The sequence below is a fragment of the Drosophila novamexicana genome, unplaced genomic scaffold (genome assembly GCF_003285875.2).
Source record: "Drosophila novamexicana strain 15010-1031.04,08,12 unplaced genomic scaffold, DnovRS2.1 tig00000008-arrow-pilon, whole genome shotgun sequence".
Classification (NCBI taxonomy): domain Eukaryota; kingdom Metazoa; phylum Arthropoda; class Insecta; order Diptera; family Drosophilidae; genus Drosophila; species Drosophila novamexicana.
Genome location: NW_020824765.1, coordinates 6,895,665 through 6,909,144, shown reverse-complemented (window position 1 = coordinate 6,909,144; position 13,480 = coordinate 6,895,665). Strand labels below are relative to the sequence as shown.

Here is a 13,480-nt window from a genome sequence, read left to right as displayed (position 1 = left end):
TAAAAAAAAAAAAAACTGCGCAAAAAATATTAAACCACAAAAACGTTGCATCACGCAACAACAACGAAATTCAATGCAAAACGCAACTTGAATTCTCCAAAAATCAATAAGCAGCAGCACAGCAGCAGCGAAGGAGCAGAGGCAGACAGAAGCTGCGACAACTGCAACAACAACAACAACGACAAACAAGAACATCATCAGCAGCAGCAGCAGCAGCGCAGGAAGAACAAGAACAAGAACGGCAACTGACAAAACAAGTACCGTAAAAGCTTGAGCACTTAAGGCGAAGCTTCAAAGCGCAGCAAAACGCAGCCAGCGCTCAAAGCAGCAGCAAGAAAGACACAAAAACAAAAACAAAGCGAACAACAAAAGTGAAACGTTAAAATTTACATAATTCATTGGCTGCTGCGACAGCGTTTAAAATACAGCTAGAAAGAGAGCGAGAGAGAGCGAAAGAGCGAGCGCGATGCCCTCATTGCTGGAGGCGCTGGAGCGCAAATATTTCGCCGAATGCGAATTCGAGAACGCCAACCAGCCGGAGCTGCACAAGCGCTCCGATCTGCCCAATGACTTTACGGTTACCAAATGTGGCGGCCGCATGGAGTTCTCCATATTCATACCGCGCCTCTCCCCGCTGACCAGTGTGCCCGCCCTGTTGGTGCTCAACGACTGCGACATCGATTGCGCCGGCGATTTTGAGAGCATACGCGACAAATGCCAGCGTGTGCGTGAGCTGGATCTGGCGCAGAACAAGCTGCAGGATTGGCATGAGGTGTTCAACATACTGAAGCATATGCCGCGCATCGAGTTCTTGAATCTGAGCAAGAATCAGCTGCTGAGCACGCCCAGTGCGCTGCTGGCGGCGCCTACGATTAATCTGAAGAATCTGGTGCTCAATGGCACCTACCTGGACTGGATGTGCGTGGATGCGCTGCTGCAGAACCTGCCGGTGCTGCAGGAGCTGCACCTGAGCCTGAACAACTACAGTGCCGTGCTGCTGGATGCGGCTGAGGAGGCGGAGCACAGTAACAGCAGCTGCCAGTGCGTGCCACAAACCGAAACCGAAACGGAAACGGAAGCGGAAGCGCATGCATTGTCTGAGAGCTGCTGCAGCCTGTGCCGGGCCAGACGCAAGCTGACCCAGGCACATCCGGCGCTCAAGACACTGCACTTCACGGGCAATCCCATCGAGCACTGGCAGGAAATATGTCGCCTGGGCAGACTCTTTCCCAGCCTCGAGGCCCTAGTGCTGGCCGAGTGCCCCATCAAATCGCTGCAGGCCAACGCCGAACTGGACTCGGCCAGCGCCAGCGAGTGCCACAAATATTTTCCCTGCCTGAAGCTGCTCAATCTGAGCTGCGCCCAGCTCAACAGCTGGGCGGACATCGATGAGCTGGCCAAATACGGCCAGCTGCAGAATCTGCGTGTCAAGCACTGGCCCCTCTGGGAGACACTCGAGTGCACCGAGCACGAGCGCCGTCAGCTGCTGATCGCCCGTCTGCCCAATGTGTCCATGTTGAATGGCGGCGGGAAGATCAGCGTGGATGAGCGTGTGGACGCGGAACGCGCCTTTGTGCGCCACTATATGGACAAGCCGGAGTGCGAGCGGCCGGCACGCTATGCGGAGCTGCTGGCGGTGCATGGCCAACTGGATCCGCTGGTCAATGTCAATCTGAAGCCGGAGAAACGGGTCAAGGTCATATTCACATACAACGAAGTCAGCGAAAGTCGTTTCGTGGACATTTATCTAACCGTCAACGATCTGAAGGTCAAGCTGGAGAAGCTCATCAATTTGGCGCCAAACAAGATGCGTCTCTATTACCTGGATCAGGACTACAAGGAGTTTGGGCCCGAGGAGATGCGATATCCCAACAAACAGCTCTACAGCTACAATATACAATCGGGCGACGAGATCATCATAGATGCCAAGAAGTGAACGCCGACGAAATGCCCACCTGGATGGCTGCCTGGGCATCTGGACACCTGGACACCTGGAGCGGGCGGTGCTAACAGCAACAAAAACAATTTGTGATTTTTGTATCGTGCTTATACAGACGGATACAACAACCCAACCATATATATGTATATACATATATCTCGATATAATACATAAATCTATCGTACATATTATACATATTTTTACTGTTATTTACCGCCTTCCAACAAAGCAACTAATGTATATACATATAAACGGCCAAAACGTGCACACACACACAGACACACAATACACACACACACACAGACACACAATACACACACGTACATAATATATATTTTAACTGTCGTCTAACCTAAGCCTCAGCTACAGACTAAAACAAACAAATACAACAAGCATTACATTAAAATTTGAAAAAAAAACAAAAAACATTTTTCAGGGTTTGTTTTTTCAGTTAACAACTCGAATAATTTTTGGGTTGCAAAAATGCTTTGTTTCCGCTCTTATTTCGGAGATTAGATAGAGTTCGTAGTACTAGTACATAATATCTATGAGTTTTTGCTTGTGTCGCGAGCACTTGCAGTAATCAAAAAAATTGAGAGTGCTCTAATCGGGTGTGCCCGACTAGCAGATACCCTGCAACCAGCAGTGAGTTATCTTTGACAGCATTCAAGTTTCATTCTATACATTCGTATACTAACACGCACACACACACACGCTGTGCTGCTTCTTCCCTTAGCCCCAAACTATGTAAAATGCATTCTCATATAACTTCGGTGCTTAAAGTCCGATCTTAGTGAAATTTTTATGGCATTCATATGACAGCCAAGAGAGTAAATACGAAAAATGCGTTTTTTACAATTTTGAATGGAATAGATAAAGTTAAACAAAAAGGGAAATATTCCTTATCTATATAAACAATTTGGGATCAATTGCTGCTTAAAAATGCGAGCTATGCTTTAAAAATTCAAAATTTCGGGATTTCTTGAAAACGGAGCAAGTTATCGTCTCTGAAACTTTTGAAGGACAGGATTATTGGTAAATGTATTTAATAAGGTCGACGCTGCTTTTCTGCCTGTTACATATGCAAACCAATATACTCTATTGAGTTAACAATGGGTTCAGATTACCGATTTCGTGACACTTGTAAATTTCAGTCGTGAGAGGGGAATCGTGCCTATAAAAGCTTTCAATTATGGAAAGCGACAACTCGATCAGTTGATGAATTGCCAACATCTAAGCCAAAACTTCCGCCGTGCTTTTATGAACCTGGTTTACTATTAGTTTAAAAACTGGTTTTGCATCCCACTCACAATTGGCATTAGAATATGCATAGAGTATAGGTAGGGTATTTAAGCATAGTTAGCTTGACTTCGCATTCTTTAACAGAAGAGTGTGCACATGTGATTTTGTTTACACACTATGAAAATTTATGATCATTTCGACAACAAAGGAAAAACTACAAAATTAGAACAAATTCAGTGAATATCTTTTTTCGAATTGGCTCAAAACTTATGAAATTTTTGCCATTGGAAAATGTATATTGCTTTATTACACAGTTTTTATGGCCACAATATTCGCCAGCTCAAAAGTTTCTGTAATTCAGAATGGCAATAGCGTTCAGAAACAAGATGATATGCAATTAATGTGTCATAATTCTGAATTCCTGAACAGAACAGTTTTTTGATAATAAAGCTCTATAGAAACTTTGTGGAAAATATAAACTGAACATATTGGGCTTACATTTTACCTTATAAATTATTTAAATAAATAAATATATGATTAAGAATAAATGAAATTTATAATATGAGATGTCATTTCCGTAAATATTCATCTACATCGAAAGCAATTCAATTGTTTATCTTAGTCAAGTTTTACTGTAGAAGAAATCTTGGTGATAACTTAACTCACATACACGTCACACGTACGTAACTACTTAACAAGCTTAAAGCTCAGCGTGCTTGTAAAGTTAAAGGCAAAAAGCTTTTAAAGCAAACGTTGCACTAATACTTATGCACTTATCTTTACACACATTTACAAATGAGCGTGCCCATTACAGTCGCACGTTAATAAGAACAACAAAGAGAAGTAAATATGTACTTTTTTGACGTGTTGAATTTTGGTTAGCATCAAATAGGTGGAATGTGTCGATAGTTCTAAGAAATCGAATTTCTTTATAAGCCCGAATAATGTGAAATAAATAAAAACAATTTTAAAATAAAAAATAAAATATAAAAACAAAAAAATATTATATTTCATTACGTAAGACATGTTAACTGACCTTTATCTTGATTTATATAATTTGCGATTTCTATTAAATTATTGTTAGTCTAAGCCGTTATCAGGGATCAAACGTTAACTGATTTATGGGCTTGTTCTCTTTGCGCTCAACTGTACTTAAATGTTAATGCCAGAGACTTTTAAGGAACTGAGTTCATAAAATCTGGAGAAAAATAAACCTCACACATATATTAATTAAAAGCGATACAAAATAGATTTGATTTCGTTTGTATTAGGTTTTGGTTGTCAATAGGTTTAATTAAAATAATTAGAGTATATTTTCTTTGACAATTTATTATATTTTTAACTTAGACAAAACTCAGTTAAAATGGGCGCATGCAGCATATTTAAAAAGTTAAATTCTAAGTAAATTTTAATCAATCAAAAGATGCAGTCAAAGGCCTGCATTCTAGAGGCATTTTAACGACTTCTATTTGTATTGGCTTTATACGTTGACAATGAGAACAGACAACTGACCCGCCCGTAGGCTGCAGGCCACGACTAATACAGGCTATGCAAACTAGTTTTCCAAAAACTGGGTCAATGCAGTGGGTGCCTGCCTAAGGCTTAAAGCTGAATTTGTATAATATATGCATTTATTAGCCTTAAAGAGCATAAAAGTAAGTAGCTGTAACTGTGAGCCGTACGTAAAACTTTTCCGCGGCAGTCGTAAATGCCAAATTGAATAAAACACACACCCCCAAAAAGCAGTTCGCCCATATTTGCATTTGCTATCTGCCAAAAAGGGCGGCAACGTCTGTGTTAATGACGTACATCAAGCATACGACACGTTGCCGCCAAAATGAAAAAAAAATCAAAAAGAAACAATAACCTCTAGAGATCGTGACTAAACTAAGGAGCTGTCTGAACGATCAATAAAGAGAAAAACAACAACAACAAAATGAATATGCGAAAAAAACGTATATGACGAAATTAAAGTCTTGGCAAAATTTTATGACGAAGTCTCAGGTGCAACAAAATAAAATAAAATACGAAATAAAATCAAATCAAATAAAGGTCTACATAGACACAGGCGACCATAAAAATGCAAGGTGTGTAGAAAAAAAAAAGAAGAAATAAAACAGAAAAAAACAAAACAGTTTATGTATATAATTAATAAAAATTTACACATGGAGGTTTTTGGAAAGTCTATAAGCTGTGTGGGTTTTAAACGCTCGAAACGCTCAACAGACGATCGAGTTGTGATTTGAACGCCAAACGCGACACACGTCGTACACCCCATTTACTGGGCTCTATTATCAGCGTTACTTGTGTTTTGTGCTTGGTTTTTTTGTTTTGTTTTTAGTACAGTGATTAGGTCTTGAGGGGCATGTTAAACGTAACATGGATCCCGAGAACGATGTTTATGCATTCTATGATATAATGGGCTTCAAGGGGTGCGATAAGAACTAACTGAATTGTTTATTAAATTTAATTAATGTGCTTTCTATTTGGTGTGCTTTGCAGGAAATGTAGACCGGCGGGACCAAAGAAATCGCAACAATTTCTGCAACCGCGAATGTCACTCCTAGGGAAGCCGCTGAACTATAATCGCGGCACACATCGCCGCGATGCCCGCTACCGGCGGATGCAAAGTCGGCTCTACAATTTCTTAGAGCGACCGCGGGGCCTGCATGCAATATTTTATCATGTGATGGTGTAAGTACAAAACTGATCAATCATCTATATAGACTATAACAACAATTGCAGCAATTTGTTAGCTCAATTTGAGCAAGCGATGATTTCCTAATGAATCTCAGCAAATAAATGTCGAATATATACCCTTACTTGAGATTGCAAAGAATATATTCGTATAAACTATGCAGAACACTTAATTAGTAATTAATAAGTAAAATTATTAGTCATTAAATAGACGTCATAGAGAAACTTTAAGCTTGATAACAATTGTGCTTATTAATTAAAAAATACAATTGGACGATTTTTTGTTTAAAAAATAACTTGTAAAAACAGGCAGAAAGAAGAAAGCCCCATTATTCGATTAATTTGAAGTTCCTTACATTTAAAAAATTATAAAAAATAGATCTAGGCTTTAAGCAAATTATTTAATTTAATTAAAAATTGAATCCAATATAGTTATATTTTTGCTTAAGTTCTCTGCTCAATATCTAAATTAAACTTAGAACAGAGCTTGATAGAAGTAGTAATTCCGCCTAAGACCAAATAAAATGACTTCGCTTGAATTTTAAAATGTTTGAACCTACATTTAAATTGTTGGCCAGTAAAACTCTAATATTGTCACTTTACCAGGAGCCGGTTAAGCACTCAAATCATGTATTCAACAAATTTAAATATTTTTGTATAGAAATGTTCCGGCTAACAAATTTAACATGGCAGATCTACAATTTTGTAAAATTAAAAAAAAAACACATATTTTCCACATATCCTTAAAATCGATAATAATTTAACAAAATTAAGTGCATGTTCCCCTGTAAAAGACTTTCAGATTCTCTAACTGTAATAAGTGCGGGTAATATTTGTGTATTGTTTTTTACAGTTTTCTGATGGTGTTCACATGTCTCGCATTGAGCGTGTTTTCCACCATCAAGGAATACGAGGAGGATGCTGTATATATATTGTTTCGCATGGAAATCATAGTTGTCATCTGGTTTACCATGGAGTTTGGGGCGCGTCTGTGGTCATCGGGCTGCCGATCGCGCTACCAGGGCACGCTGGGACGGCTTAAGTTTATAAAGCAACCGTTTTGTATTATAGGTGAGATTGGATTTCATGTAAACAATAACAGTTTGATTATTCGATTATCGAATGTTTTCCTCTGTAGATATTATCACCATTTTAGCCTCAATTGTAGTATTAGGCATGGGTACCTCTGGCCAGGTGTTTGCGACGAGCGCATTGCGTGGTTTAAGATTCTTTCAGATACTTCGCATGGTGCGCATGGATCGACGCGGTGGCACCTGGAAACTGCTCGGTTCGGTTGTATACGCACACAGACAGGTTGCCTAAGATTTAACATGCAGTTTAACCCAGCTTGTAATTCATATGTTGCTTTTCTAGGAGCTCATCACAACCATGTATATTGGATTTTTAGGTCTCATCTTTGCATCATTCCTTGTTTACATGTGGGAGAAGGACGTTAACGAGAAGTTCAGCAATTTTGCACAGGCGTTGTGGTGGGGCGTGGTATGTTACCGAAAACCAACCAAACTGCAAGCACTTAAATTATTCAACTTTGACCCAGATAACACTCTGCACCGTGGGCTATGGCGATATGGTACCCATCACCTGGCAGGGCAAATTGATTGCCTCGTGCTGTGCCTTATTGGGCATATCCTTCTTTGCGCTCCCTGCGGTAAGTCCATGTCGTTTATTTATGCATTCACCGACCGGATTCCAATCAACCGTCCATACATCCTCTCATTGCAGGGCATTCTGGGCAGCGGGTTTGCGCTGAAGGTGCAGCAGCAGCAGCGCCAGAAGCACATGATACGGCGTCGCCAGCCGGCGGCGACGCTCATTCAGGCCGTTTGGCGCTGCTATGCGGCCGATGAGCATTCCGTTTCCGTGGCCACCTGGAAGATACATCAGGTGGCGCTGCCAAGTCCGCCCGCATCGTAAGTAGACCCCCTTGTCCCCGTTGGGCAATTCAAATGCCGCACACAAATGCATACAACATTTGATCAGGGACTTGCAGTGGAATATATGAATATTCAAGTATACTCTAGTTTATTCTAGTTCATACTAGTTAAAACAATTGCAATTACGCTTTTGGAAAAACATGAAAAAACTCTTCAACTGGTCCCTAGACAACTATTCATTTATGAGGAAAGTTTGGTATCGTTTCTGTTGATTTTAAATATCATTTTATAATTTTAAATATCATTTATTGAATTATTGACAGAGCCAGCTTCTAATCAAGAACTAATTTCTAATTTGTTTTTTCATTTATGTTAATATTCTAATTATTTGTTGTTCCCCAATTTGTTAAAAGATTTTCTACTGGCATGTTGAAATATGAAATATATTTTGCCGATTAGGTCATTTTTTGTCAACAATAATAATAATAATATTTTTATTTTTCTTTACATTATTATTTTTAAAATCAATTATATTTTAAAATCCCGTTTTAAAAGCGAATTTATTCTTTGGTCCTACTGAGAGTTTTTTCATGTAATCCAGTTGTACAAATTCACAATAACACGCCCACACACCACTCCACACCACACACCAACACACACACACAACAAACCGAACGAGTTGTATTAAAAAGTGTGACCAAAACGTGTGCGTGCCGCAGTAGATTTTATGAGAATCACTGCGAAAGGCGTGTGGAAAGTTCTACGAGCGCCCCCAACAACAACTTTTAGTCTGTACAATACACAACATCCAACGTCCAACGCATGTGTAGTTTGTACATACTACCAAAAGCATATATGATACACTTATAAAATACCCACATAAACCACAAAACAACAAAACAAAACAAATCAGAAAACAAAACCAAAAACTAAAAAGAAAAAAATTATCTCTCCGTCTCTCGATTAACAATTTCAGTTTCAGCGTACTTAATTTTAACATTTTTTACGTACCTCTATCATTTTCTTTCATAATAATTTTTATATATAAACTTTTCAGTTCTGAAAACTGGGAGCGATTATTAAAAAACATAACCGAATATAGGTAAAAGTGATAAAAAGCAAAAAAAAAAAAAAAAAAAAAAACCATACTCACAAAAAATCAAAAAGCAAAATGATTTCAAATGCAAATGCTATTCATGTTTTGGTTTCATAGGGTATTTTGCTTATCAAGCACCAAGTCATAAACATCAAATGCATCAAATGCTCCTAAGTACAAAAAAAATAAAAAATAATAACTTAAGCCCAACACACAATTATCGAGTTTTGTAATTCGCAGCTTCTATATAACGCACCCTATCTGACTAACTCTGTCTACATACTTATATCTAACTCTTCTAAATGCATACTCTATCTTTCGAACTTGGCTATTTTCGAAAATATTTTTAGTGAAACTTTTAAAAAGCGTTAACGAAAAAATATTTAAGAAAAAAAATTAGTTTATTGTAAAACAATAACATATGCTAAATTCTGTTTTGCAATTGTTTAATTTATGTTTTCATCGATGATATAAGTAAATTAATCAATGTGATACAAATTGATTCTCATTGTGCTGCTGCTGTGTGATCCAAAACAAAAAATACAAATACAAAAAAAAAACTATTTATTAACATACACACACACACACGTAAATGCATAAAATGTGTACTATAATTAACATGTGAGTTCAATCAAGCAATTTAAATGCTTTTTATTCCCATTTCTCCTCTCTTTTATTTACAATTAAAATTCACAACAAGTATGCACAGAGACACATCGAAAACTAACACATATATTTATACACTATCTTTAAACGAAATGCACATTTTGTAACTATGTAACTTTTAGTGTAATGTAGTGTATTTAAAGTCACAATGACACCAGCTGAAAGTTTAAGCATTTGATAAATACAAACATACAAATTGCGTTAAAAGCACATGAAGGCTCTTAGAAACATAAATTCCACAACAAGAGCCTAATACAGCTCAATTTAATAAACGTCTACTGCCAAACTTATCGAAAGCTCAAGTTTTGAGCAGCTTCTGTTTCATCCTGTGACTGTTATTAGAATTAACAATAGCTTAATAGCTTAGCTTAGCAAAAGTAGAGCTTAGAGTATTTAGTTTCATTTAGACTTCAATTAGAATGATATACAAAAGCAATATATCTAAACGATATTCGACAATTTGCATTAGTTATTGGATTAATCTAAAGCTCTTTTTTGTTCATCAGTGTAACAAAGCTCAAGTAAAGCTTCAAGGTTAACTAGTTGGCTTTATTAAGATTGATTGATTGATTGAGCATTATAAAGCACATGTAAAGCTTAAAGTTGAACTATCTGAATTTATAAGGACTTTATTTAAACTTCGTTTCATTAAATAGCAAATTAAATAAAACTCAAGCAAAAGCTTAAGCTAAAAAGCTCAAGACAGATCCACAGCTCAAGTGCGCCTTTCAACTGCTGTCATTATAGCTTGCTCCGCACCTGCCACATGTAATTTTTCCCCGAAACTCACAACTTCAGGCTAGCACATAAGCACCCTCTTATACCCAATACAACAACACACATCCACCCACACACGCACACACACCTATTGCAACAATCTTCTACTACGCTGAACTTTATCCCGTCTATTGAAATCCCTTCAATATCTTTCTGTATTTGTAAACATTTATGTTTACCGGATTGTACAAATATTGATATGCACATATTGTTTTTCACAGACGGGCCTCATCCAGTTTTAAGCACAACACATCCTTTGTGGCCCGCCTGCCGACAATAAGGCGTCACAAGAGCCAGACCATCCAGACGCCCGGACCGGATGGCACTCCCATGTCCAAGCCGCCGGGCTCGTCGCGGGCCTCCACGCGTTATACGCGCACCATACGCGATATCAACGCATCTGTGGAGAACTTGGGTAAGTTTTCTTTCAATAATTCTATTTTCAAGCCATTTTGCATTCACTGATGATGGCTGAGTTCCGTTTGAAGAGTTTGCCTCACCAGTTGTTATAATATTCCAATACAGTTCCACTTATTACATATTCTGTTTGCACACATCGAAACACACGCACACGCACCATAAAAAATATGAGAAGATAAAAAAAAAAAAAACACAAACCAACAAACAATAACAAGTTATCGTTTTCTATTTGTCTTGGCCCGACCAACATGCATGCTCTCTACTCGTACTCCTCAATCTGTGCAAAACTCATTCTATATTAACTTATCTCGCTCCACTGACTCGCAGAATTCACAACAATTTCCTTTGCTATTTGCGCTGCGCATCGCATCAGTGAAAACAATTTACACAAATGATAATAAAATATTTTACTATTCCACTGCAGGCATTTGCATTTTCATCAGCTTTTTGCTTATGTTAGTGAATTATCGCAATTCACAATTTTCTCATGCTTGTTTTTTTTTTTTAAGAGGAAAACAGCAAACTTATTTCTATTACTCTGCAGTTATGCAGTTTTTTTTATATATGTATATGTTTTTTGGCTTTAAGTTTTCAAAAGTTAACTCTGACATTTCAAATAGTTGTCTTAAAACTTAACTGTCTATAAAAACCATAAATATCGTACGCAAAACTAATAATTTAATAATAATAATTAGTTAAGCAATTTACAGCACTGAAAGGCATTCTACTTAAAGTGCACTGTTCAACACTTTTTCTTCCTGGTTAAACATTAAATTAAATTCACATCAACATAACATCCTTTTTATTTTTGCCATTATCCATGCCAATTTGTCTATATCAGATATAGGAAACATGTAGAATACGCTAATTCAGTGAATCTTTTTGTGAAGATGAGTTCAAGTGTAGGAAAGTGTTCTAAATATTCGTATTCGTGCCAATTTAATGAGCAAGCCCAGCTACATTTACAAATATATTATATTATTTTACTTTTTTTTTTTTAACAGCAAGTTGTTATGTGCATACACAAATGCTCAAACATCTGCCTTTGAGTGCACAGAAAACAAAACGCCCACCAATTCAAAAACAATAAATTTCACTTAATGCAAAGATAAGGCAATAAATCAGCTAATAATTATATAACAATGCGACAATTGACATAGGAAACTAATTGGAACCCCATAGATTTATTGCAAGATTGAAAAGAAATGTATAAGAAATTAAGCAGCAGGAAATGTAAGTTAATTAATTGACTGTCAATTAAGCTGTTGTTAAAACAAAGAAAAATACATTAGGCAGATCTTTAAACGATTGCTGAGACTTAGCGCAGGTTAAGGAAAAGGTGCTAAGGAAATAATTATATAGAGTACTTAAGCCAATATGAGGGGAATGTACTTAATGTCTACTAAATATAGAACCCACTAACAACATCTCAAGCAGCTATAATAACAGGCTGCTCCTATCTAATCTCAACTGGCCTGCAATACTCATCTATCATAATTCATACCCGGCACTTAGTACAACACTTTTTTCTAATAGCAAATGTAGTGTTATTTTCATTAGTGTTTTTTGCTCAATGTGTTCTCTCTGCGCACTCGCTAAATAAACCCAAAGATTTAAAGCGAAAACTAAAATAAAAAAAAGAAAAATATGTTAAAAAAAAATAGTTTTTTTTTTTAAAGAATGCTTAAAGTTGAAACGTAACCACGTGAAGAAAAAATTCCTTTCTATGTTTTTGGTGTGTGTTGATTTAAACCTTTTTTGTAACCGTTATGTGCGACCCATATAGACTACCGTGTCTCTGCATTGATTGATTGATTGATTGATTTGACTGATTGGCACACAAACAAAATTATTAAAAACAAAAAGCATATAAAACAAAAAACAACTTTAACATCTGGTTTGACATTTTCAGAGGTAGTACAAAATGGCAAATCCATGAATCCGAGTTTTAGCGAAGATTCAGTTGCTGAAACAACTTGCTTAAAAAATATAAAAAATTCAGACGGTAAGTCTACAAGGTCCTGCCCAGGTTCCAATACCAAATACCAATACACCTGAGATTCATATATCGTATACTATAAACTTATATTGAGTGTTGTGGTTGTGTCGATGTTGTGGTTGCATTTTAAATTGAATTTGAATTTGAATTTGATGTTGTTGATTGGTTCGTAAAAAACAAAACACAAAACAAACAGAAAACAGAAAAAAAGGATAATAAGTGATTTAAGCCTTGAGGGTCCAACCAAGCCGAAACTAATGCGCTTTCTCACACACACGCACACACACACACACACACACTTATACACTCACACACACACACGCTGCAGCAGCTAAGCCAACGCCGTCGCCGGCACAGCTGGCCAATTGCATTCATAGCGCCAGCCTGGGCACACTGGCTTCGGCCCCAGAGCACCCAGCTGCCCCTAAGCCGAGGGTCGAGGCTAGCTCTAATACACTGACCATACCCGTGGTGCTTTGCGGCTTTTTGCACGGTGATTTTTTTGGCTCAACATTTTCGCTGCGCAATCCGCGCGTTACGCCCACCGATGACCTGGAGGCGGGTCACATGACGGAGCCAACGGGCAACGGCAAGTGCGGCAATCCCGGTGCCAGTCCGACGGCCAGTGCGGGTCGAGGACGAACAGGTCGCTTTTTTGCGGCTGCTTCACATTTTCTGGAAACGGGCACATTGCAGGGCGGCGGCGGCGAACGGGAGGCGGCAGCACACGACGCATTCTATGTGGCAAG

The 13,480-nt window shown here is 38.0% G+C and overlaps 2 protein-coding genes across 11 annotated transcripts in view; both read left to right on the top strand.

The window, feature by feature from the left end:
• The window catches only part of LOC115763310 (potassium voltage-gated channel subfamily KQT member 4), a 54,371-nt gene that overhangs the window by 37,164 nt on the left and 3,727 nt on the right, over positions 1-13,480 (top strand). The window contains exons 1-11 of one of the 10 annotated variants that reach the window (XM_030705818.1): positions 5,504-5,613; positions 5,684-5,875; positions 6,732-6,949; positions 7,017-7,192; positions 7,253-7,378; positions 7,437-7,547; positions 7,622-7,809; positions 8,831-8,875; positions 10,534-10,727; positions 12,645-12,737; positions 13,060-13,479. In XM_030705818.1, the coding sequence (XP_030561678.1) occupies positions 5,561-5,613; positions 5,684-5,875; positions 6,732-6,949; positions 7,017-7,192; positions 7,253-7,378; positions 7,437-7,547; positions 7,622-7,809; positions 8,831-8,875; positions 10,534-10,727; positions 12,645-12,737; positions 13,060-13,479 (1,816 nt within the window). In that variant the 5' untranslated portion in view covers positions 5,504-5,560. Of the gene's footprint in view, positions 1-5,503; positions 5,614-5,683; positions 5,876-6,731; positions 6,950-7,016; positions 7,193-7,252; positions 7,379-7,436; positions 7,548-7,621; positions 7,810-8,830; positions 8,876-10,533; positions 10,728-12,644; positions 12,738-13,059; position 13,480 lie in introns of those variants that run through there. The other 9 variants (XM_030705811.1, XM_030705834.1, XM_030705825.1 and 6 more) reach the window with 9 other exon arrangements.
• Positions 8-2,365, top strand: LOC115763407 (tubulin-specific chaperone cofactor E-like protein). The gene has a single exon (XM_030705962.1). It carries the CDS (start codon positions 467-469, stop codon positions 1,934-1,936), a length of 1,470 nt encoding a protein of 489 aa, XP_030561822.1. The 5' UTR covers positions 8-466; the 3' UTR covers positions 1,937-2,365.